The sequence below is a fragment of the Trichogramma pretiosum genome, unplaced genomic scaffold (assembly GCF_000599845.2).
Source record: "Trichogramma pretiosum strain Unisexual culture from Peru unplaced genomic scaffold, Tpre_2.0 scaffold13, whole genome shotgun sequence".
NCBI lineage: Eukaryota > Metazoa > Arthropoda > Insecta > Hymenoptera > Trichogrammatidae > Trichogramma > Trichogramma pretiosum.
Genome location: NW_019641606.1, coordinates 162745 through 188404, shown reverse-complemented (window position 1 = coordinate 188404; position 25660 = coordinate 162745). Strand labels below are relative to the sequence as shown.

Below are 25660 nucleotides of genomic sequence, written 5' to 3'. Positions count from 1 at the left end.
ATATGTTTTAGAAACAGATTTTTTGGGCCTACTGCCACAACTAAACCGAATGAAACGGAACGCTCGTGTGGATCGTCGATTTAAAGTGGCGTGTTCGATGTTTATCTTAATATGTAAACTCACGAGTCACAATTACACGCGTAAAATACTCTGAACGAAATTCAACCGCGATGTGAATGCCCTGTTTGTATTTATTTTTGAGTCATTTGTCATCAGCAAAAGGAAATCTAATTGTTTCAAAGCCGATCATTCGTATAGAAAATCGTCGGAAAAAACATGGAAAACCCTATGTCATTTTATCAAATCATAGTTAAGCTTACTGCTCGAGTAAAATTACGATTTTTGGAGCTAATTAATAAAACGATACGGCATATCTCTCATCGTCTTATCAACGAGTTGAATGATATTATTTGATTTTCCCGATCCTTATCGTTACGACGTACCCGTTTAAAGAATTTTTCGACTTCCGAACTTTTACGCTACTCCAAGTCCGGTACGCTTTTATCGTCGTTCGTACAAAAAAATTAGCCTTCGACCATGTCATTGATTACAATTTTTCAGAGCGGCGGCATAGGTCACACATCGTTATATTGTGTGCGAGGTGTACACATCATAGACTCCGCGCCACGCGTGCACTCGTGTATCGTCGCGCAAATTATACAGTATCTGTTGTTATAATAGAGTCTACTTCGGTGTTGCAGTAGTAGTGGCCGACGATACACTAAGCACTACATAACAGTAGTCGTATAGAGCTCCGAGCGTGGCGCGGTCGCATCACCACGTAATCCCCCAACAACACGACGACTTGTCATCGGTGTCAGACCATATATTATTTAAAGTTAAATGCTTATGTCATAGGCAACTTTCGTTCCTATACCAGAATTTCTGCATGGGTATGTAACTATAAGTGATTCGCGGGTGAAAAAAACGTGTGTCGCGATGCGTGCGTTAACAAGCTTCGTAATTCAGTCGGGAGTTCGCGCGAGTCCATGAGAGGTGTTACCTCCTGCACCATCACCACAGCTCCCTATACACATCTTTGTTTTTTGTTTACACGTCGTATAGGAATTCGGATTTCGGCAGCGCTGTCATCATCAAAAAATCAGAGCACCAACACATCAGGCGCCGCTAACCTATTTCAGAACTCCGAAAGTCAAGAGAAAATTCACCGTGTCGTTAGTAATGCTGCACCGACTGCTGTAATATGTGCTGTGTTGCTGTACCCCCCAGTAGATGTGTACCAGTGTGTTGTGTGTGTGTGTGTGTGTGTAATAGTAGTGTAGTAATACGCGAATGATCTCCTGCCTGCAACACGCGCGACACTCGCTGTGTTTACGTTACAACAGCAGCGAATCTTACAAACGTGCAGTTCGATGCAGCAACAGCAGCAGCAGCAGCAGCTCATACTCATTGCCAAGAATTTTTCCTGCGTGATGATCAGGTGAGTAGTCGTTTTAAGTATTTTATAAAGACACAGCTACGCAGCAGACACACGGTATAGGTCACTATGTTTACCTTCCGAATTATAGTCGCCCCGAGACATAGCTCTCATACTTGAGAAGTGTACTGTCCGCGCGGTATATTGTGCATATAGTGCATCGCGCGGTGCTTCGTACTTAGCTGCACACAAGAATTAGCAGTCGCCTCGTCGTTGTCGTTCACTCTTCTACACATATAAGTATGTAATTGCCTTTTTGGCTCGATTGGTATTTACGCGATTCGTACCGACTTGCCTCGACTCCGTTTCTTTTTTTTTTTTTTTCTTACGTACATGTACACGGCTTGACGCATGTCGTACGCATTATACACACATAAAGTGAGAGAGAGATGGTTCCTCGAGTAAACATAAGGTGTCTTCGTTGGTTGATTATTGTGCTGTGCGTCCACTAGTCGAATCATAATTCGTCACTTTGTTTATTTTATTTATTTTTTTCTTATCGTGCGGCTCGAGTGCATCAGCAAAAGAGAAAATAAAGATACGAACTATCTTCACGTCAAATGAGATCTCTTGAATATCACATTGTTCTTACCTTTTGTAGAAAATATAAAATAACTGGTATTCTTTTGTGATGTCAAGTTTTGTTAAACAATAGTCTAATATTATGTAACTGACACTCGTGTGTAATTTATGCCTCATTAAAATCATGGAGCGCAATGACTGTGTGTCCTCTTTGAAAATTTATATAAATCATGATTATTAATCAAATTTACTTTGAACATATGTGCAGCTGACCTTCCAGAGCTAGTTTGTCACAAATTTCTACTATATGTGTGCTTTCTTCAACCGATTGAATAAACATACATTTTCATTATAATGGAAAATCAAAGTCGTCATCAAGTGCACCAAGGCTATCAGTCTTTTTGGAAAAAGAATTCTAGAGCTATACCTGGCAGGTAATGCCTAACTTGTTCTTACTTAAAAAAAGGATCCTGTCAACATTTTTCAATTCAATAATTTTTGCAGACCAAGTTTAAAACAAGATGCACGAAGTGAAAAGGGAAGCGCAAACTCAAATTCAGTTGGAGCTCCAGGCACAGGAGGTCCAACATCGTTTCAAGATTTTGCAGAAAGTGTAGACGATGCATGGGATACAGGAGATGATGAATTTTGTTTGGTTTCTGATGTAAGGATTTCAAAAAAAGTAAGCGAATCAGCTGCTTTAAGTGTCATCAATCATCATCGATCTGGTACAACAAGTACGTTGCCACAATCTAATAATAAAGAAAGTGACAGCAAGTGCACCATATCAGAAAAAAAGAAAACAGAAGCCTTACAAAGATTAGCAGTACAGCCTCTTCATCTCAGAAATGCTGAAGTGAATGCTAGTAGTTCTAAAATAAGTGTGCATAATACTAATAATGCAACACCAAAAGCAAGTAGTTGCAATCAGCGTCAAACACATTTTCCTGGGAGACCTCAACCCTTGAGACAGTCTAATTCTGGCTCTAAGTTTTTTGTACCTTCCAAAGAACAAGGTATTTTAATAATTTTTCAATGATATTGCCATGTTTTGCTCAATTAATTCAAAATTCATTAATGTAAACATTTTGAAAACAGATGGAGAGAGTAAAATTGATAAATTTAAAGTACTATTGGAAAGCTCTCTTCTTAACTTGGATGAACTTAGGCAATTATCATGGTCCGGTGTTCCTGCAAAATTACGTTCAGTTACTTGGAGATTATTATCAGTAAGTAATTACACTTTAATTTGTATTTGACTTCTGAGTGCAATTAAAAACTTAATCTAATAATTTTTAATTTCAAATTGCAGGAGTATCTTCCAGCAAATTTAGAACGTAGAGAACATGTTTTGGAAAGAAAACGCTTAGATTATTGGAATTTAGTAAGACAGTATTATGATACTGAAAGAGATGAAGGTTTCCAAGACACATATCGGCAGATACACATTGACATTCCAAGAATGTCACCTCTCATATCACTTTTTCAACAAACAACAGTACAAATGATCTTCGAGAGAATACTGTATATTTGGGCTATACGTCATCCAGCTTCAGGATATGTTCAGGTATTTATAAATTTGTATGGAAAAATGTTTATAACTTCATGAGGTTTTAATTTTTAATTTTTCAGGGTATGAATGATTTGGTTACACCATTTTTTCTTGTGTTTTTGCAAGAAGCCATTCCAGCATCAGCCTGGCAGACCATAGAAAATTATGATGTTGCATCTTTACCGCAAGTTCAACGTGATATCATTGAAGCTGACAGTTTTTGGTGCTTATCTAAATTTCTTGATGGAATTCAAGATAACTATATTTTTGCCCAGTTAGGAATTCAACAAAAAGTTAATCAATTAAAAGAATTAATACAGCGAATTGATGGTACTGCATTATTTCCATTGATATGCTCTTCATTTGAATTCAATTACTAATATTTTCTTAAATTTTAGCTCCCCTCCATCAACATTTAGCTCAGCATGGTATTGATTATCTTCAATTTTCTTTTCGTTGGATGAATAATCTACTAACTAGAGAACTGCCTCTACACTGCACTATAAGGTTGTGGGATACATATTTAGCTGAATCAGATCAATTTGCATCGTTTCAATTATATGTGTGTGCAGCCTTTCTTTTACGCTGGAGAAAACATTTACTTCTTCAACCAGATTTTCAAGTGAGTTACCTGATAACGCAAAAAAAATTGATCTATAATTGTCTTACATTATGTAATTATTTTTTATTATTTTTTTTAAGGGACTGATGTTAATGCTACAAAATCTACCTACACAGAACTGGTCTGACTCAGAAATCAATGTTCTAGTAGCTGAAGCCTACAAATTAAAGTTTACTTTTGCAGATGCGCCAAATCATTTACAAGCCCATGACTCTAGGTGACCAGATATGAAGAACAGTTAACCTTTTTTTATGGTTAACAATTGTTATGACCGTTGCCAAATGGACAATACTATGTCTAGTTATTATGTACTACTTTTTACAAAGTCAGTAAAAGCATGATAACTTGTCATTACTATAATTGTCATAAATTCTACAGATGTTATCGTTGAATTTTACTTAAAGATACTTTTTCTGATTATATTATGCTAGATTTATATTTTTCCTGTTGCTAATACAAATTTTATTCTGGTATAATTTGATAATCACAAAAAAATATTTACGGAATCTATCGAAACGCTTTAATAGACATAAAACAGTCTACGATTTTTTCGTAATAAGTTCACTACACGTTATTGTCCAAGATTTTTACAATAGTTTTTCATTTTTGAGAAAATACCATATTGGTAGGTCTTCTGTAATCTCATAGGGAAGCTAATGTTTGGTAAATTTGTAACAATATAGATGATATATTATTTTTGTACTATATTATTATATTTAGGTCCATTATCTGTATGGTCGATTTCGCAAGGAATCGGCACTATACATAGTGACGATTATTTGTGCTCAGCAATTTACTACTACTAAACTAAAAAAAACTGCCGCTGACAAAACGGCTGTAAATAATGAAAACAGCGAGAAGTGTGATAATATATTTTGTTTTTTCATCAAAAACTAAGATTTAAAATTATATAAGTATGGATCCATGTAAAACATTCAGTCCATATTTTTATTAAGATCATAAATAGTAAATAAATAATGAATTAATAAGTAAATATCTTAAGTCAAGTTTATATACACAGTATAAAGTTAATCATTGTCCTCCAAGAGTGTATCAACTATGAAAGTTCTGTATTGAAAAAATTCGTTTCGTGCAGGGTAAAAAACGATATAACAAGTGTCTTGTAAGCACAAAAGTAAAAAAAAAACGAAGTATGGTCTTTTTCGAGACAAATATTTGTACATATACTTGCCTGTTGCTGAATTCAAAAATTTGAATTTGTATCGAATGAGAATGAAAAGAAAAATTGTAAATATAAAACTAAGCTCTGTGAACTAATGAAATTTGATATCTGCGAATCATCGAACGACTAATTAAAGTAATTTTGTTTGAATTTTTAATCAGTCTATAAAACAGTGGAAGCACACACAGGAGAAAAATTTCTAAGAACAAATATTGTTATAAATATTTATAAAATTTATGATAAAAAAAATAAATACAAGACACTCTCATGATGAGAAAAACACATTGTGTAACGCAGAGAGAGATTGCGTTACATCACAGAGACTGAATCGAATCTAAATGTAATAAACCTATGAAGATGTCATATATAAAATCTGTATAAAGTAAGAGTAAATTCATGATATATTATATAGTTTAAAATTTGTGTTAAAAGTTATTTTTCCAAATTTTTCTTATAATTGAGTAGATAAAAATTAAAACAAAAAAAAGAGAGAAGATTTAACATGATACATTTGTACAAGTACTAAAAGGGTGGCGTTATAGATGTTTAATCCTCGTCGAGATCGTAATCCAAATCACCGCCTTGCATAGTCGAGATATCGTCGTCGTTGTCGGTAGTCTCCTGCATAAAGAAGACATCGAGTAAATCAAAATTACACAGTGGGTAAAAGGTTGCGCAAATAACTTACGAAATCCACGGTAATGGGCATCGGATAGTCGCAGGGCGCGCACTCCATCTTGCTCAGGCCGTCGTTGTTGGCGATGCACTCGCAGTGCTGGCAGGGACTGGGTCGGGCCGTGAGGGCCAGCCTCTTGGCGAACACGGCGCAGAACTTGCGCAGGGCGCCGGCGCGCTCGCGCTGCCTCAGCTTGGCCCCGGCGAAGATCGTGCCGTTGGTCTCCAGGGCCAGGGGCATGCAGTAGCCCAGGGCGCTTTTGGACAGGCGCACCTGGCGCCGCAGCTCCGGATCGCCGCTGAGCACTCGGGCGTCCTTGCGCGTGTAGCTGCGCTGCGCGTCCAGACCGTAGAAGATCTTGCTGAGTCGGCCCTTGTCGAAGTGGAACTCGCCGTCCATGAGGATGTGCAGGCTGATGCCGCGCTCCTGGAGCGCGTGGTACAGCGTCGAGTAGTCGAGCTGCGGGTGGAATGAAAAAGTTATTAAAAAAAAAATTATAGTTGACGATTCAAAATGCAAAATCCTTGCTCGATTAAACATAAATAGGCGGATTTTCAGGTGAAAATATACCTGGATTGACCTAGATTATACATGGAAAGTTGATTTCCACATGGATTTCTATTTAGATTATTCAATCGATTTTCAGCTGGAAATCAGCCAGCCAGATCATCCAAATATTTTATGTGTACTGAAGTGGATTCCACGTGGATTTAATCGAAACTTACCGTCTGAGCATCGGGATCGCATTTGGAGCAAGGCATGAGGACGAAGGTCTTGGCGACTCCGGCTCTGAAGGATAGCTGCGCGGCGAACCTGATGGCCTCGAATATGTCCTGGCTGCCACCCTCTGCCACGGGCACGCGCTCGAAGTACTCGGCGAAGCGCGCCGCGTCCCGGGCGAAGACGGCGTTGTCGACGACGAGGCTGCGGGCTTTCTCGTACACGCCCCGGCCACCGAAGGTCACCAGTGACCAGCGATTGTCGCGCATACCGGCTTCCTGCAGCTCCTTGTTGATGGCTTGAAGCAGTTGGTCGATGCTGCGATTCTGGCCGATGGCGCGATTGCACTCCTTGGCCTCGACGATGAAGATCGTGTCCACGGACTGGGGCACGCCGATGCTGCTCTGCTTGTCGGCGCCGAGCTTGCGAAACTCGCCCTCGGGCACCTCGAGGCCGCTGCCTGCCTCGCTGCAGGTCGTGCAGCGATTCGGTATGCGCAGGTAGGTGTCGTGGAACATGCAGGTCTGCAGGTAGGCCATGGCGACGGCGCAGGCCTCGCGATCGTCGAGGCTGCGGGCGCACACGTCGAGGTAGCCGCTCGGCTCCACGATCGGGAAGCACGAGCCGAACTCGGAGCTCTTGTTGCCGAACAGCTGCTGGCAGAAGTCGGACTCGCGGCTCAGCTGCGAGGTGACCGGCGCCGACCTGGCCAGATTCTCCTGGGCCTTCTCCGCGTCGCTGGACGAGGAGCACTCGGGATCGAGCGACCAGCTCTGGGCGAAGCGGCCGACGGCTCCGCGCTCGACTCGGCCCGTGGAGGCGAGATGGTCGTCGCTCGGCTCGTTGTTCATGGTGCCGAGGAGACCCGCGGTCTTGCCGTAGTACCAGCCCGACAGCTCGAGATTGCAGAACTCGTACTTGAGATTGCACTCGAGCTTCAACTGCTTGTCGGCGCGTTCGACGCTGACGAGGCTCTCGTCTTGGTAGACGAACACGCTGCCGTTGTCCAGTTCCATCGGCATCTGCAGCGGCTTGTCCTCGCCGAGCAGTCTTACGCTCTAAATGTTATCGTTCGAATTATTCCTTTGAACTCGGCACTCATGATGATTAATTAATCGTGTAAATTTTATCGACTCACGTCGTTGAATATATCGAGCTCCACGGCGTGTCTACCGACGAGCACGACGAGCCTGTGCGTCAGTCGGCCATCGGATTCCACCTTGTACTTGATGAGCAAGGCGAACGAGTCGCGGACAAAGTCTCGCGCCAGCAGATACGAGGAGCAAGATCCCGCAAAGTCCAAGTGGCGACCGTCGAAGGTGCGCAAGTGCTGGGCGCCGATTATCATCGCTTGAGCTGTAAAACACGCGAGTCAATATGTATTATTTTCGATTTTGTGGCTGGGTAAACTGCTTTTTCAAAATAAACAGCTACATTTCCATGTGAAAATCTGTATTATATCGACGTGGATTTCTACGCGGACTTTGAAAAAAATTTCAATTTGGTATACTCGCACATTTCCAGATATAGATTTCCACACAGATTTCCACGTGGGAGTCCAGTTGTTTTTACGTGAAAATCTACAAGTACATGGACGTTCCCAAAGAGTTATACGTTTTTATGTCAATTTAAATTGAAATGCTTTACTCTTCGAGAAAAGCGTCGATATCAACTTTGAACTTAAAAAAAAAAATCTACGTGGAATCTATCTCTTACAACGTAGCTTTTCATTCGGGGATGCAATTTTGTTTATTTTACACAGGGCTCAGAAAAAAACCATACTCGCAAAGATTTCCGTGTTGTGAAGTAAAAAAAGTTTATTATAAAAAAAATTCAATTCTCTTTTCATGTTAATACTATCTCGATACATCTCCAGAGGATTTTACGAGCTAAGTGAAACAGATCGATGGCTAAATGTCGAGCCCACTCCGCGAGCTCCGCTAACACCTCCTCGAGCTGCTTACCTTTGAAGGGTGGCAGCCAGTTGGTGGGCTCGGTGAGCGGCTTGATCTGATAGTACAGCGTCCAGAAGGTCGTGTTGGACGCGGCGAAGTACGATCCCATGTCGGCCAGCGCTCGATACTCGGGTATCTCCTGGAACTCGGGCGTCTGATTGAAGGCGTGCCAGGACATGGGCAGCTTCTGCTCGAGCAGCATGAGGCCGTTGTTGGGGTCGTAGACGAATTTGGTCTTGGCCTCGCGATACCGACTCTCGGCTTGGAGGGCCGTTTGGCTGATGTCCATGAGTTTGGCGTGCACGAGCCGGATGGTGGTCTCGAGCTTGGCTCGCACCTCCAAGTACTCCCAGAGGTAGACGGCGCGATCGCGCAACTGGCCCAGCTTCTCCGTGGCGTACTTGACCGACGGCAATTTCTGCAGCTCCTGGAGCTCGCTGAAGATCTCCTCGACGACGTCCTTCAACTCCTTGCCGAACGGCACGAAGGCGAAGTAGCGCTCCTTCAGGAACTGTATGACGGACGACGAGTACTTTTGTATATTGGTGATGATGTCGTTGGCCTTGACGTCCCGATAAAATTTGTCGATGTCCTGGGTGAAGTTGGAGAAGTGATCGTAGTAGGGCGAGGTGATGAGCTCGAGCTTGCGATCGTAGAGGAAGTTGAAGAATTCCTGCACCGCTCGCCAGGTCACCGTCTCCAGGTAGTGGGCCAGCTGGATGAAGATGGGCTCCATGTGCATGAGGAAGCGATGCCACTGAAGGGCGATCGACTGATAGATCTTGTTGTAAAGATGCTCGATGTATTTGATGAAGGAGACGTGCAGATCCTTGACAAACATGTCGTACTTGATGATGATCTTCTCGACGATGCTGGCGATCTGGTTCATCGAGTCTCCGCGCAGGATCGCTCCGGCGATCTCCGACAGCTTCCGATAGGCTTGCTTGACCGTTTCGATGATCCAGAGCAGCGAGTCGCGCACGGCCTGACCGGATTCGCCCATTATCTCCCAGATCTCGTTGATGATGTTGGGCAGCGATTGGATGTGGCTGCGCAGAGCGAGCTCGTCGATGGCGTAAATCGCGGTGGCCACTATGTCCTTGATGTAAAAGTCATTGGCCTGGTAAGACTTGTTCAGATAGATCTTGAGATTCTCGAAGTCGCCCTCGATCACTCGGAGCTCGTTCAGATCCTCGAGAAAGTCCTCGAGCTCGTCCTGGGCGTCGGTCCAGATGTCGGATATCACGCTGACGGTTTCGCTGCGTACGTAATGTCTCCAATAGTCCAGGTCCTTGCTCAGCTCCTGATAGGAATTCGACAGAGCGCTCCTTATGGCATTGACGACGTCGGATTTCAGCTCCGGACGCCACTTCATCTTGGACGTCACCAGTCTCGAGTGATTCAGCCGCAGATAGAAGGTGACGTCGGACACCTGCAGATCCTGATCGTACGTGCGCCAGATGTCGAAGTGAGCGTTTCTCGCGTCCGGAATGCTGCCGTACATCCTCAGACTCTCGACGGCGTCGGGCGTGTAATTCACCATCATCTTGGTCATCTTGTCGTCGAAATCGATGAAGAAATCCGCGGTGGCGTTGAGCTCGTGCCCGTTGACGGCGCTGCCGTTGATCGAGTAGCGCGGATAGGTCGGATAGTATCTCGCCTGCAGATACTTGACCAGATCGTTGCTCTCGCGACGGAACTCGACCTCGTTCCTGCTCAGATCCACTCGGCCCATGAGCATGCCGCACTCCTCGGGCAGAAAGCTGCGCTTGTACTTGGCGTCGTTGTACGTTTCAGCGAGTTCGGATCTGTATCTTCGGGCGTGGCCCTTCATGTCCAGCTTCAGCTGAGTCTTCGGGTGTTCGCCTCGAATTCTGTAGCTGTACTTGCGCTCGGTGGGTAGATCGCTCTCGTCGCGTATCACCGCCTGAAGTTGCACGAGTTTGTCCTCTTGGGCCGAGTAGTCGACGACCAGGCCGACGTTGAGGAGATCGCGCGAATCGCGCCTGGCCAGTGTACCGATGAATCTGACGTCCTTCTTGAAGCTAGGATGTCTGAAGCTCAGTACAGCTTTCTGCCGAGCGATCTCGTTGTCCGATTCCGTGGAGTTGGTCCAATCGAAGGCGAGCCCCAGATCTTTCGCTCTGTCCATGTGGCTGTCCCAGATCAGTTTGGCTTCGGCGTTCAGTGCCGAGGTCGTTATCGAATACGAACCGTCCAGGGTGAAATTACGCCTGGGATAAACGACGCTCAGCACCATGAACTGATTCTCCGCGTCTTCTGTGGTCTTGTTCAAGACGTTGATGCGATACGAGATCCAAGCGTCCTCGGCCAGGCTGAACCAGCAGTTCTGATCGAACTCGCCCGGCAGCACGTCGTAATCCGTCTTGAACTTGACCGTGCGATTCGAGTGCACGGCCTGCAGCTCGATCCGCTGGCCCGTGTGCGTCGTGCGGATCCTCGACTGGCCCGTCACGTTGAAGGCCGTCGCGTTGTTCAGCTGGTAGACGTTTACCTCCTTGAACTCCACCGTGGGATAGTTGGTGCCGTAATTGCCGGCGCTGTACTCGAACTCATTGAGATAGACGATTCCGAGCGGCATGAGGGCGTTCTCGATGCCGATCTGTATGCGATCGCGCTCGAAGCCCGCGCGAGACTCGCTCTTGGACTGGTAGCTGCCCTGCATGATTTTTTCCTCGTTGTAGACGAACTCGGAGTAGCCCTGGGTGTGGAGCGGGCGTTTCTTGTAGCCGTAAGTGAAGAGGCCGCAGTGGCGAGTGCTGAGCGGCACCTCGGCGCGCAGGTGGCCGTCGAGATTCGAGTCGAGGCGCTCGCTGTTGTAGGCGTAGAACGAGTCGACGAGCGCCGTGTTATTGGGCCAGGATAGCTGAACGAAGCGCTTGTTTTCTTTTCTGTAAAAGTAAAGTAATGGCAAATTAATTCGAGACTCTAAAAATGATGGTCGATCGTGGAAATATAGCATCTTTTACAGAAATATACTTACAGAGTCGTCACGATGACGAATTCGCAGCCGATTTCCGACAGATGCGGGAACGACGTCGAGGCGTTGAGCGTACCGTTGATGTTGATCAAGCTCTCGTAGAAAAGCTTGGCCGATCCAATGCGTTTCTGGCCGGGATAATTGATGTCGGTCCTCAGCAGCGTGCGATCCTCGTCCCTGCTGTCGTATCCCGCGAGCAGCACGAGCGTCTCCTCTTGCTCGTAGAGCGGCGTGAAGAGCGAGTACTTCAAGTCGATGGTCTTGCTGTCGAAGGTCACGTTGAAGACGTTGTTGAGGGTCTCGTTGATCCGAGTTCCCCAAGCGAGTCTCAGGTGACCGTCCACGTCGTTGGCCGACATCTTCAGCGAACCGTCGGACGCGTAATTCGACCGAGCCACGTCGCTCTTGTAGCCCACGACGTAGTCGAGATCCTTGAACTCGTCGCGCACGTGATAACTCAGTATCAAATTGTGCGTATCCGCGTCCGGCGGAGGCAGCCTAATGGTCAGCAGCGCGTCGACGTTGCTCTGGTCCTGTGCACCCACCGACACCTTGGTACCGAATCGCCACTGCTCCTTGTCGACGTCGATGTCGAAGCCGGTCTCCACGTGCTTGAAGGCGCGCTGGGGATTGGCGTAGAACACCGTCGCGACCACGTCCTTGTTTCTGTCGCTGCCGTCGAGCTCGCGACCCGCCGAGATCTGCGCGAACATGTCGCTCATGTAGAACAGTCGCCAGGCGAATTGACAGCGGCCGACCTCGTGATTCAACCTGTGAGCCACTCGAACGTAGCCGGTCCGATTGTCCAGCAGCAGATTGCCGTCCAACACTAATTTCGCGAGCTCGGGCCAGGGCGTCTCGGCCTCGACGTACAGCGTCGTGTTGCCGTTCACCTGGACGTTCATGAAGGTGACTAGGTCGTAGGACCCGGCGTCGACGGGTGCCACCGCCACGCGCACGTCCCAGTTGTAAGGATTGACCAAGTTCATCTTCAAGCTGCTGTTGATCCTGTGGCTCTCCGAGGTGAAGCTGATTCCGTACTTTTCCCTGTTCAAGCTCAGCTTCGTCGGCTGCTGAGTCGAGCCCGCGGCTTTCGAGCTGATGGTCAGGTCGACCGAAGAGAAAGCGTCGTTCTCGTATTTTATCGGACCCACGACGTCGTAAACTTCATCCGTGTCCAAGTTTTTCAATGTTCCGACCAGCTCGAACAAGCCGGTGCTTATGGTTTTCAAGTCTCCGTTGAAGACGTATCGCTTGCCAGTCGTGTCTATTTCGGCGTCTACTTTATTATCCTTCAAGCGACCGGTGAGCTTGTATTCTTGATTTTTGTGATGGCTCAAACGAGCCACGAGGTCCGCAGAATTTTCGGTAAGTAAGTTATTGTTGAAATCTACCTCGGCTTCGACGTTGATTATGGGCTCGATCCAAGTGTTTATGAAGATTGATCCTTTCATTTCTGGTCCGTCGTCGATGAGCCAACTGACGGCAAATTTACTCTGAAAAGGGATTTTCATTGATTATAATTTGATTGAATTTTACTTATATATTTTTTATCGAGTAACTTACATTTTTTACAGTTGGTTCGAAAACATCTAGTATTATCTCAATGTGCTTCTCTTTGTCTGTGAAATCTTTTTTGGCGTTGAATTTCGTTTTCGCTAGGCTCATTATGGGACTGTCCAACTTGGCCTCGACATTGACGTCCAAATAATGTGTATCAAGCTGTAAATCGAAAAATACAATATAAAAAAAGATAAATGACTGTAGATAGAAAATAGTTGAAAAAAAATGTGTACACACCTCGACGGATCCAAGGAAATCCACCAAACTCTCTACGGAACGCATCGACACGTTAGCTTTGTACAGATTTTCATCGATCTCAATGACGGAGTTGGATTTCAGGAACAGCAAGAAACGTAGCGGAGTCTTCATGTCAAACTTCAACATGTGAATCTGTTGTTCGCTGTCCTCGGAGTTTCGCGATGTGTAATTAATGTTGAATCCGCTCTATGACAAGAAGTAACGATTAGCATTATTTTTTTTCTTGTATAATTGAAATTTTTAAATTAAAAAAAGTGTATACCTCGATCCAGGTGGAATAATTTCTGATGTTGAAGCTCAGATCCATCAAATACTCGGATTTGTCAATATCAAGGTCCAAATTGTACAGCGACACTATTTCTGATGCGCTGGGGAACGGAGTGTCGATGCTCAATTCGTTCTTGATGTGAAAAAAGTCCTCGAGAGTGAATCGATCCTCGAGAACGATATTACCGACTGGTAATTTCACTATGGCCAACACCTTGTCCAGCGCACCATCGCGTTCGTAGTCGACCGACGCGGAGAGCGTCTCGACGATCACCAGGTCGATGTCCAGATCGCCTTTCCAGGAGAAACTGGAGTCGAACTCGTCGCTGAAGTCGTACGTCTCCTGATTGTCCTCTTCGGTGTTCGTCACCTTGCTCAAGTCCGGCTTGCTGGGAATGGCCACGGGTGGGAGCGGTTTCGGTCCCGCGTGCGCCTTGATTCCGGCCTTGAGCTCGACGACGCGCAGCGAGAATTCCGTGTCGACGTCGATCATTCCGGATGGTTCCTTTTGCTCGACCACCAGTTTGGTTATTATGCCAATTTCGTCGAATCCTTGTAACGGTGTGTACAGGATGTAGCTGTAGTGGAAACTCGTTATGTTGTGATAGAACCAAACACCCTGGAAATAAAATCAAGTATGAAAATGGATTTTGATACTGGATTTCTTCGTGCGAATCCAACTATTTATCGTAAACGTTATATTACGCACCTGGAAACCAGCAGTTATGTCATTGTAAGCGATTCGGAAATCGGCCTCTCTTTGATTGAGCTTGGCTACGAGCAGAGCCTGCTGCAGCACATCGATCGGAGTCGCGACCAGCAGCTTCACGTTGAAATCGTAGCTGCTGGTGAACAGCTGGCAGATACCTTCGATGCCCAGCGGTCCAGCCGGGGTGGCTACCTCCGCCACCACATGCCTGTTTCTCTCGGACAGTCCGAAGCGAGCTCGGACGAACGAGTATTTCTCGAACGGCGTCGTCACGTTTAATTGAACCTGTGACGGATGAATTTAAATTTTCTATTGAAAGATGAAAGGGGGAAAAAAAACCACTTACCATGGATTCCTTCAATCTGGCTAAATCGCCGACCAAATGTCCGGTATACTTCCTCTTATCCAACTCGAGATTAGCCGCTCCGTAGAAGCGCCAGTTGGGCCTCGAGCTCAGATGACACTTCAACTCTCCCTTCTTGTAATTCACCACGGGCGACGTCAGCTGCAGATTTCCCGTCACGTTGAACGAATCGTCGCTTCCGTGACTGTCGATCAGCCAAACGCTCCTCGCGTCGATCACCTTGTCCGGATGATACTTGATCAGCAGTCTCGAATCGGCGCTACGACCGTGCACGTGGACGTGCGTCAGATTCACCGTGACGCACTGGATGGCGTGGACGGTACTCAATAGTCCCGCATTAGCGCTATATTCCGAAGTTAGATTGTCCTTGGCTCTGCGGGCTTGGCCGGTCACGTCGAATATCACGTGCTGCGAGTCCTGCCAGTAGATGCTGCCGCTTGCCTCGAGGTCTTGCTCGGTCTGCAGATACTTGCCGTTCAGCGAGGTCTTCTTCCAGTTCTCGAACGGCGTCAAAAGCTGAGACTCGAGTTTGAGGATCTTGTTGGAGTCGCGATTGTCCAAGTCCGTGTCGAGGCTGAATCGTATCGCTCGATCGACGTTCCACTCGAGGATCGTGTCGAGGACGTAATTGTTTCTAGGCCGCTGGGCCAATAAACACGAGCCAACCAGACTACGTCCTGGATAGGAGATCCGCATGACGGCGCTCAAGTTACGGCCCCGATCCAAGCTCGAGAACCGGCTCAAATGGAAATTAGTCAAGAACTTGAGGTTGGGATCTCGAGCCGCGTCCCACTTGATCTCGAGACCGGCCTCCTTCCTCGACTCTTCGTTAATACCCACCGCGGTGAGATGTACGTCTCTCCACTTGTGCAGGTGCAGCTTGACATTGGCCTCGCGCTGAGTATCCACCTCCGCCGACATCGAGTACGTGCTGTTCTTGTAGCGAGCCTCGAGGAACGTGCGGAAGTGTCGGGCGGTCAGGCTCGTGTGATTCAGCGCCAGGGCGTACCTGTCCATGTCGATCTGCTCGACGTCCAGGCCCAGTCTCAGATCCGCCACGTCGCGGTACAGCTGACAGGTGACGAGCACGTCCTTGGCGAAGCTCGGCGATCTCAGCAGCATCTTGAGATCGTGATTCGTCACCGAGGCCGTCGAGCGATCGTAATAGCTGCCCTTGGCCGAGAGATTGTGACCGCTGAACCAGGTGCCGGCGAAATCGAGCTCGTACTCGTTTCTCGCTCGCTCGTTGATCTTGGCGCTCAGCAGCATCGAGTTGAAATTGGGCACGGTGAGATTGGCGCGGCCGTCGACGACGAGCAGAGTGCCTCTGGGCATGACGATGTCCACGGCGAGGGTGATCTCCTTGTTGGGCGCGTAGCGCACCAAAAATACGGTCTTGGACTCGGGCCCGACCGAGCGATAGTCCACTCCCACCTTGATGTCGATGTCCTGAACCGGTTTTCTAATGGCCACGTGGGCACTGACGTTAGCTCCGTCCGTTTGGAAGTACGGCTTGGAGTACGCGGCGACGAACTCCGCCACGAGCTTGTGCCTGTCCGGATTGTGCAGATGCGGACTGGTATTGACCTCGAGCTGCAGCTCGACCTGACCCAGCGCGTGTTGATATCTGAGCCCGGCGACGACGTTCAGCTGGGGATAAGCCGTCGAGTGGAGCTTCATATCTGCGGACTTGTAGGTGACTTGTTTGGTGGAGCGATTGATCAGCGAGAACTCGGTCTGCAACACTTCGTCCCTTGCATTAGCGTGGAAACGATAGTCGATCTTGACGTTGCCCTGGACACTGGCGTTGGTTCTCGCCACATAGCCGAGCACTCGACTAGCCAGATTCTTGGTCTCGAAGCGCAGGTCGATGTCGCACTGCGAGCCAGAGTCGGCCTTGTCCTGACTTCTGATCGCACCCGACAGATTGACGATTCGCTCGTTGTTGATCGCCAGGTAGACCTTGGGGAAGTAAGTGTAGCCGTGTTTGGCTTTCTTGCGCGAGTAGCCCACACTGGCGCCCAAGTGTTTGGTGCCGTTGCTGTCGAGGCCGATGTCGACGAACGTCTCGTCGTTGGTACGTTTGTAAGTGCCCTGGGCTATGAGCGAATTGCCCTTGGATTTGAGCAGCAGCAAGACGTTGTTGTTGAGGGCGTCGAAGGACAACGTGGCGCTTATCTCGCGTTCAGTCTGCGAGCCCGGAGTGTCGAAAGCCACGCGAATCGTGCTCTCGTTCTGTTTGAAAGGCAGAAACAAAATTTTAAAGAAACCGCACGCTGCGATTAATGAATTATCACGAGCGACTAACACTTACTACCGTACGCTTCCACTTGTACTCGAGCAGGTAGCTGTCCGCGGTCGGGTCGGCCTTGATCAGCGACAGCTTGAAGATCGTCGGCCCGTTGAGCAGGAAGTACGAGGCGCTCTCGTCCTTGGTCACGTTCGGGAACTGATAGTCCGCGCAGAGCTTCAGACCCACCAGTTTGTCCAGCGCCGACCAGCTGCAAGTCGTGTTCTTGATAATTCTACCGGACATCGAGCTCGATTCTTTGTCCGACGTTGGTATCGGTAGACCGATCGGCTGCTCCTTGGTCTCGGCTCCGTTGCTCGTCACGAGCATGATGTCCGTCGTCAGCGAGAACACCTCCATCTTGTGGTTCGGGATCTTCCAGCTGAGTCGCGCGAGCTTGAGGCCCTTGATCTTGAGATCGGCCTCGACGGCGCCGATCGAGTAGACGCTGTTCTTCAGCTTGAGACCGGCGCTCTTGTAGAAGGCGTCCACCTTCATGCTGCCCGTGACGTCGACGCTCACGCTGCAAGCGCAATCACGAACTTCCATTGAATATCCTTCTTACACAATTTATTTTTTATAAAGTAAATGTCCCTATTTCAGCTAAACTTCAAATTAATTATTTACGTAAGATCAAAACTTGACACCAAAATTCAAATAATATATTTTTGTTAAACATAATTTTATTTTCAATTATTTTTGTGTATTATTATATCACCAATGTTAATTATTGAATGATTATACGCTCACGAGCAAACATAAGAACGGAATCTTATACGATCAGAATTTAATTTTGTTATTTAAAAATTTATTTGCTTCCAAAATATTTGAGTCATTTGACACTATTTTTAATCTGATATCTTATATATATACTTTATCTCGTATTGAGGTCATTTTCTAGCTCTATCTCAGTGCACTTAGCACACCATAGAATACTTTTTTCAATTAATTATCGATTGAAAAATATTTGCTTTTTCGACTTGAGGTACACGATGTAATTTCTACAATGATATAAATGAAATGACTTAATTATGATTCGTTCGCAGTTCTGCGTAAAGCGTATCGTCTTTAATATAAGTATATATCATATATGCCTGGCAACACACAACGAGGTCGTTGCATACCACGCGCAACGTAAACATTAGAACGAAAACAGTTCAATGCTCTTCGTCAGTTTTCTCGCGCACTTTGCTCGATCAACACAGAAAGATCAATCGTTTACGAAAGTGAGAAAGATGGAATACACTGATTTATTGAACTGTGCTGTCAGGTAATTTTGATTTTATCAGAATGAAAATTATTAAAAATATTGCAATAAAATAATTGATCTTTTTGGAATTATTTCAGAGTGAAAGAGGAGCATAGCTATGCATCGTTTTTTAAAAATGACGGTGAAATGATTGACGAAAAACTCGATCTCAAAAACGTCCAACTCTTATCATTTCCACGAGAAAATTCCGTAAGTGTTGGTAATTACTTTTACAGATGTCATAGTTATTTTGCAATGAAAATTCTCATAATACTTTGATGTTTTTTACAGGCTCATACCGATCGAAAAAGTGACATTAAACTCGAAAGTGTATCTGATGAGGAAATGAAAATAGTTTTTGAATGTCAAGACGTCAAGATCAAAATTAATTCATCGGCAGTTAAGCAAATTTACGAGGATTCTAAAAATCATTTGCAGATTAAGAAAGATAACGATGATTATAAAACTCAAAACGTGATTAAACGTGAACCCAAAGCAGAAGTGAAACAGGAATTTTTCTATGACGTTTCAGAAGAATTAAATTTGAGTTCTGACTGTGAATACAATGAGGATATGGAAATAGTTTATGGGTGTAGAGACGTCAAACCCAAAGTGGATTTGTCAGTAGTTAAAAAAAATGACGATGATTCTAAAAATTCCTTGTGGAATATTAAAAAAAGTGCTGGTGAAGAAATTAAAAAAATAATAAAAACTGAAACGATGAAAAAAGTGAAAGAAGAAATTCTTGGCGACTATGCAGAAGAATGGGAATTGAATTTAGACAGTGAAAACGATAGCGATATGGAAATAGTTTTTCAATGCGAAGACGTGAAACTCAAAGTGGAATTGCCATCACTTAAAAAAATTGACAATCGTTCAAAAGATCACTTGCGAAATTTTAAAGTTAGCGACAGTTCCAAAACTCAAGACATAATCGAAACCACAGCGAGAGTGAAACAGGAATTTGTTGGTGACGTTAAAAAATCGAATATCGATAAAAAGAATAAAAGTAGAAGAATCACGAAAAAGTTTAACAACACACAATGTGAAATATGCGGAAGAAACTTTTCAAGAAAGAGTAATCTAAATAAGCATGTCAAAATAGTACATCATTCTCTTGTCTACTCGTGTGGTTTGTGCACCAAGACATTTTCACTGAAAAATAATCTTGAAGCCCACATCTTAAGGGCGCATAATTATACACACAAAAAATCAAGCATACGTGCGACGTATGCGGAAAGAAATTCTCGACGAAGACCAATCTCAAAACTCACATGGATTCGATTCACGTCGGTATCAAATACAGATGTACCGTTTGCGGAAAGATATGCATCAAAAAAGTCCAGCTTCAAATGCATATGGATTCGGTGCACAACGGTATAAAATACGCATGCGATACATGCGGAAAGACGTTCCAGTACAGAGGCGGTCTTGAAGAACACATCGATGCAAAGCATAAAGATTTCAGCTACCCGTGCGACATTTGCGGGAAAACGTTCGCGCGAAAGCATTATCTGAAAATTCACGTCGATACGGTGCACAAAGGCGTCAGCCACGCATGCGACATCTGCGGAAAGTCGTTCGCGCAAAAGGGCAACCTTAAAATGCACATCGAGACGAGGCACGGCAACGTCAGCCACGCGTGCGAAGTTTGCGGGAAAAAATTCTCGACGAGAACCAGTCCGAAGATTCACGCTGACGCGGCGCACAACGGCGTCAGTTACGCGTGCCATATCTGCCGAAAGACGTACGCGCAAAAGTCCAATCTTCGAGCTCACATCGACGAGGTGCACAGGTCCGGCGTCGCGCCCACGTGCGGCAAGACGTTCGTGCAGAAGGCTCACGTCGCCAGGCACGTGCGATCGTTGCACCAGAATATCAAACACGCGTGCCACATTTGCGGCAAGAAATTTGCGCAATCGGCTACTCTGAGGAATCACGTCGAGCACGTGTGCGACATGTGCGGAAAGAAATTTTCGGCCAAGGGCAGTCTCAAGGTTCACATCGATAAAGTTCACGTGGACGGCGCCAAGTTCACGTGCGACGAGTGCGAAAAGTCGTTCAGAACGAAGTCTTATCTGAAAACCCACATCGAGGTGGCGCATATCGGTGTCAAATATCCCTGCGACCTGTGCAAAAAGATATTCACGAGTAAAAGGTCACTGAAGATCCACATCGATGCCGCCCACAATGGTGTAAAAAAATCCATGCGACACACGCGGAAAGGTATTTTTCTACAGATGTACTCTGCTGGCCCACGCGAAGTACAGGCACAGCGGAGTCACGCAAACGTGCGACATTTGCCGAAAGAAATTCTCGACCAAGAATACTCTGAGAAATCACGTCAATACGATTCACAGCAAAATCAAACACCCGTGCAACGTGTGCGGCAACAAGTTCTCGGACAAGAATAATCTCCGAGTTCACGTGCACTCGGTGCACAGCGGTTACAGGTGCACCTGCGACATATGCCAGCGGACCTTCACGCAGAAGAGAAGTCTCAAGAACCACATGGGCGTGGTGCACGGTAATACGCACGCGCTGCATCCGTGCCGTGCGTGCGGAAAGACGTTCCTCTACACGAGCAGTCTGGGACACCACAGGAACAGCAGACACAAGGGTGTCTGGCACAAGTGCGATATTTGCAAAAAGCAATATCGAAGGAAGGATTATCTGCGAAACCACATCGATGGCTGGCACAACGGCGTCAGGTACGAGTGTAATATTTGCGGAAAGAAGATCCCGGATAGGAATAATCTCAGATATCACATGAATCGTATGCATAGGTAGGCGTTGTAAGCACATTGGCGTCGAACGAGTGATTGATAAATGCTAAAAGTAATTTATAGAGATGGGTAGTTTTAAGTTCTACATCTATCTCGCGCTTGAGACGTTTATGGAAAATTTTCAGATGAAACGATGATGCAGCGCATCACTCAACAAATGTGTAACATTTAATGTACTTTTTCAAAAGATTAATTTGAAAATTTGTAATAATATCATTATGTAAAAACAATGTTTAGATTTTAAGAAAACCAATAAATCGTTGAATAAAAATGAATCACATTCTTAATTGCAAGTTAATACCAACCTCGGCATGATGTTACCGTTGATCTCGAGCTCTCCATCGCTCATAAATTTCTGACTGTTCAAAATACCCGAGAGCTTGATATTACAGGCAGCGGAACCAGCTATATCGAGCCTCACCGGCAAACCCGCGGTGGTCGGCAGTACGTAAGACGAGTCCAGGAACATGGCGTAATTCTCGTAGTGAACTATCTCCTTGCCCGACAATATCTGCTTGATCTTTTCCCAAGGATTGAGACTCGCCAGGGTCGTGCGTATCTCCTCGTCGGTCTCGAGCATGACGAACTTGAGCTCGTTGCCGAAGATCTTGTAGCTGAGGCTGACGCGCGGCTGATCGAAGTCGTTGTCGATCACGTTCGGCAGAGCCTTGACCTTCTTCCAGTACTCGCGGCCGTCGTCCTCGGGCTTGGCGTCGCGGAACTGACGCACGAACTGCCTGAAGTGATCGGCCACCTTGACGCCGCTGAACGGACCCTTGGGCCCGAAGAGGCTCTCCGCGTAGAATTCCAGGCCCTCGGCGCGCATGCCGACCTCGAACAGATTCACGGACTCGCCGAAGAGGTCCACGGTGAGATTGAAGTTGACGGTGCGCGGCACGTAGGACTTGGGCGAGAACACGAGGTTGGTCTGCTGATTGGCGCCGAAGTTGTACTCCTCGGAGAAGAAAGAGGACTCGTAGCTGCGCGAGAACTTGCGCAGGTCGCTGTTGAACTTGTTGCCGAGGTCGCGATCCGTGAGCAGACTCTGGATCTCGATGCGGCTGGGCGACGAGGAGGTCAGCTGGTTTTTCAGGTGGCTCCAGACGAACGAGCCCACTGCGTATGGATGCAAATTTTCAGTCGGTTTAATTAGCTCGATTATCTATAAAATATCAAGCCCTACCTTGATTGACTTCCTCCTCTTCCAACGTGTGTCGTATGATCTTGATGACGTTGTAGTCGGGACAGCGCATCACCTGCAGATACGACGCGATACGCAGCTCCGCGTCGACGGTGAAGTTTCGATAGTTCGCCAGGAAGAACTGATCCCTCGACTTTTCGCACGAGGGCAGACGACGATGAGCCTCCACGGCGGCGATCTTCACCTCCATCGGTATGAAGCCGCTCTCGTCGCTGATACACTGGCGCAGCTTGCGCGACAGCGTCTCCGTCTCGACGCCGGCGTTGCCGATGGCCTTCAGAGCTTCCAACGTCTGGCCGGGTAGATAAATTGTATAATTTTTTGTATTTTAATTAAAGCCTTTTTAATTTCAAAGTCTCTAATTCATGAATTTTTCTAATTTATTAAAAAAAATCTCTGTAACTCGTAATTTTATTTATAAATAAATTTTTACATCGGAAAATTATTATGCTGCAGTTTTAAATAGACCACAGTTGATTGTTAATTTTCATCAATGTATCTTTTAGAATTTTCAAGAGCATAAGTTCAAAATCAGGACATATTATAATCTCTTACTATCCTCCGGTCTAAAAGAGATTTGCTTCGTAAACGCAGATTTCAACCAATACGAAGATACTAATTAAAACCCTCAGCACCAGATGGCGTGCACCGTAATTCGTGAATCCGCAAGTGGCAAAGTAAAAATAAATATATAAGAGTACGGTTTCATATAGAGAATAACAGCATTATTACTATATAATATTTACTATATAAAACGTAAACCTGTCGAATTTATACATTTCACGTATGTAATTAGGCGCATTGGCTGAACGCTCGATCAGCTCACCTGCTTGACGTCGGCTCTCGCGTAGGCTCGCGGTCTGCATCCCTTCTCGACGTTGTCCTCCACGAACCTCATGAACTTCTTGACCGGCTCGAAATCGAGACACTCCCGGGGCTCGTGATTCGAGCAGTAAGAGTGTATGACCGCCGAGTAGCTGAGCACGAACTGCACCTGCGGTATCTTGGCCCGATGCTCCAGCAGCGGCGCCAGCGCCAGAATCGTCTGGCGATCCGGCCTCGGTATCAGGGTGATGGCCGTGATCCAGTAGTCGATCTTGTCCTTGCTCACCTGCTTCTTCACGATGAGGTCCTTCATGAGGGCCACGGCGGCGTTGCTGCCGATGAACGGCAGGGCGTTGACGATGTGCTTCTTGCCCGTCTTGCAGATGCCCGACGAGCGCTGATAGAGCTGCGACAGGCCCTGATAGTCGAGCATACGGGCCGAGTGGACGAAACGCGTGAACGTCTCGGAGAAGCGATCGCGCAGCTCTTGGGGCGTGCCCAGCACGCACATGGTCTTGAGGAGGTCGCGAGATGCTCGCAGTTCGCCGTAGATGGTGCGGCTCGAGCGGCCGTGATCGTAGAGGAGACTCGTGCGGCGGCCGATGATCGCTGGGGCTGTGCCGCTGCTACCGGAGCCGGAAGCGGACGACCTGTTGCTGGGCTCGTCGGACGGCGCGAGTTGGCCGTCTTGGTCGTTGTCGTCGATCGGAGCCAGGCCGGCGAAAGGATCGCTCGCTGTCTCGGCGACGAGGTCCAGCGTGGCGAGTACCTCGGTACGAGCTCCAGCCGTGCCATCTCCGTTGGCCAGAGGCCTCAACCGATGCCGATCCACGCAGCTCACCCGCTGGTAGACGTTGTGATCGATGGTGATGTCGCACTCGCTGCTCGAGGCCACCAACGGCTGACGCAGCGCGTGAACCCGAGCCAGCGGGCTGCGATAGGCGTGCGACTGCACCAGCGACAGGTGCTTGCCGGCCTGTCGACAAGTGGCCAGACTCTTACTTTTACGTAAGACCAAGCTGGTGCGTCGCGCCTCGTGCAGTCTGTAGCTGGTCTCGCAGACGCCGTGCACGTCCAGCTCCTCGTGTCGCCTGTCCACGTCGAAGCGCAGCATCGTGTTCTGCAGCATCGACAGCACGCCCCGGCGCACGTTGAGCGCCCAGGGCTCGTCGCGCGGCTCGGGACACAGCTCGCGCACCAGGCCGTCGTGGAAGGCGAATCGGAGCGCGTGACGCTCCAGGCCGGCCTTGAACTCGGCCCCGGCTCGGTCCGGGAAGTCCGGCTGATAGAGGCGACGATCGTGACTGATGCTGACGTTGGCGAAGCGTAGCTGGCCGTCGCAGGGCGTGAGGAAGCGCAGCGTCACGTCCGCGTCGATGTACATGCGCGACTCGTTCTTGGCGCGCACGGCCTCGCCCAGATTCGCGCCGACGTCCACTCGGTAGCGGTACTGGTAGAAGAGCTTGTCCTGGTACTTGAATTTCGGATCGTCCGCTACTGTGGGTGTAAGAAATTAACGCCTAAGATATTTCCTTGGAAAATATTTTTCAACGAATTATGACAGACACTGACCTTGACATTTTAATCGGCCGCATAGCGTTGGGTCCTTAACGATCTCTGTAAAACGAATATTTATTATTGCGTGTGAATTTATCTCGTGAAATTATAAGCGTTTAGAAGATCGACACTCGTTGCTTCAGACTTGAGATACGATAATTTTTTAATTTTATCTGCGCACTGATATACGCGAGACATGTTTTAATTTCTACGCGATATATAGTTGTATTCGATCCGAGCATTAAAATTGCAACTTTTTCCGCAATCCGAGCTAACGATTTGATGTATTAAGAGAGAATAGTCAAAATCGATCATTTTTCTAATGGAAAATTTCAATGAACTTGTTTACCAGCCACTTATAGAGAAAAAGAAAACGGATGTAATGAAAAAATTCACGGGCCGCTATCGCATCTGTCTTCGAGCGCAGATGCAACGTGCGAACAAAGTACGCGACGGCAACCGATAAACGGTCTAATAATATACAAAAATCAAATCTGAAAGATGAAAATTCGTGTGTGAAATGCCGATCGTTGTAAAAAAAATCACAGAGTTTCTGCATAAAAGAAACGCGCAGAAAAAAAATTAAAATACACCGATATTTTTTGTACTATAGGATGCGATGTGCTCACCTGCATTTGAATACGAGATCGTTAATGCCAGCAGCCCCAAAATTAGCAACGGGATCGACCCCATCGTAATTCGTAACGAGAGATCGCGCACTTTTATCACGGAACTCTCGTATCACTGAAGCAATGGAAAAACGTCGATCCACGCCAGCATTACCTCGGCTGGATCGATCGACTGAACGATTTAATATTAAAAACAACAAATCCTTTATCGCTTGATCGATTTACTACTTCGTTTTCTTAAATTTCTCTCACTTAAATTTCCAAGTTCTGTGTTTCGGGCTCTTGGTGCATCG

General features: G+C 46.8%; 2 protein-coding genes across 5 annotated transcripts; one reads left to right on the top strand and one right to left on the bottom strand.

Moving 5' to 3' along the window:
* The first annotated feature begins 721 nt into the window (after positions 1-721).
* On the top strand, positions 722-5566 carry LOC106652094 (TBC1 domain family member 22B-like). 3 transcript variants are annotated; one of them, XM_014370843.2, is made up of 9 exons: positions 722-893; positions 1066-1441; positions 2229-2394; positions 2465-2976; positions 3059-3189; positions 3273-3527; positions 3593-3842; positions 3911-4134; positions 4215-5566. In XM_014370843.2, the coding sequence occupies exons 3-9, from the start codon at positions 2315-2317 to the stop codon at positions 4353-4355; spliced, it is 1593 nt and encodes a 530-aa protein (XP_014226329.1). In that variant the 5' UTR covers positions 722-893; positions 1066-1441; positions 2229-2314; the 3' UTR covers positions 4356-5566. The 3 variants fall into 3 exon arrangements, with proteins under 3 accessions (XP_014226329.1, XP_014226327.1, XP_014226330.1); XM_014370841.2 differs by having other exon boundaries at positions 722-1441; XM_014370844.2 differs by lacking the exons at positions 722-893; positions 1066-1441 and adding an exon at positions 1584-1678.
* Positions 5528-25657, bottom strand: LOC106652091. 2 transcript variants are annotated; one of them, XM_014370837.2, is made up of 17 exons: positions 25368-25657; positions 24754-24798; positions 23183-24678; positions 22339-22648; positions 21461-22271; positions 17139-17643; positions 14813-17065; positions 14467-14751; positions 13753-14376; positions 13470-13676; positions 13236-13391; positions 11673-13165; positions 8678-11580; positions 7852-8069; positions 6719-7771; positions 6006-6452; positions 5528-5938 (listed from the first exon to the last, which is right to left on the bottom strand). In XM_014370837.2, exons 1-17 carry the CDS (start codon positions 25429-25431, stop codon positions 5864-5866), a joined length of 12945 nt encoding a protein of 4314 aa, XP_014226323.1. In that variant the 5' UTR covers positions 25432-25657; the 3' UTR covers positions 5528-5863. The 2 variants fall into 2 exon arrangements, with proteins under 2 accessions (XP_014226323.1, XP_014226324.1); XM_014370838.2 differs by having other exon boundaries at positions 17145-17643.
* Between the last annotated feature and the right edge of the window lie 3 nt (positions 25658-25660).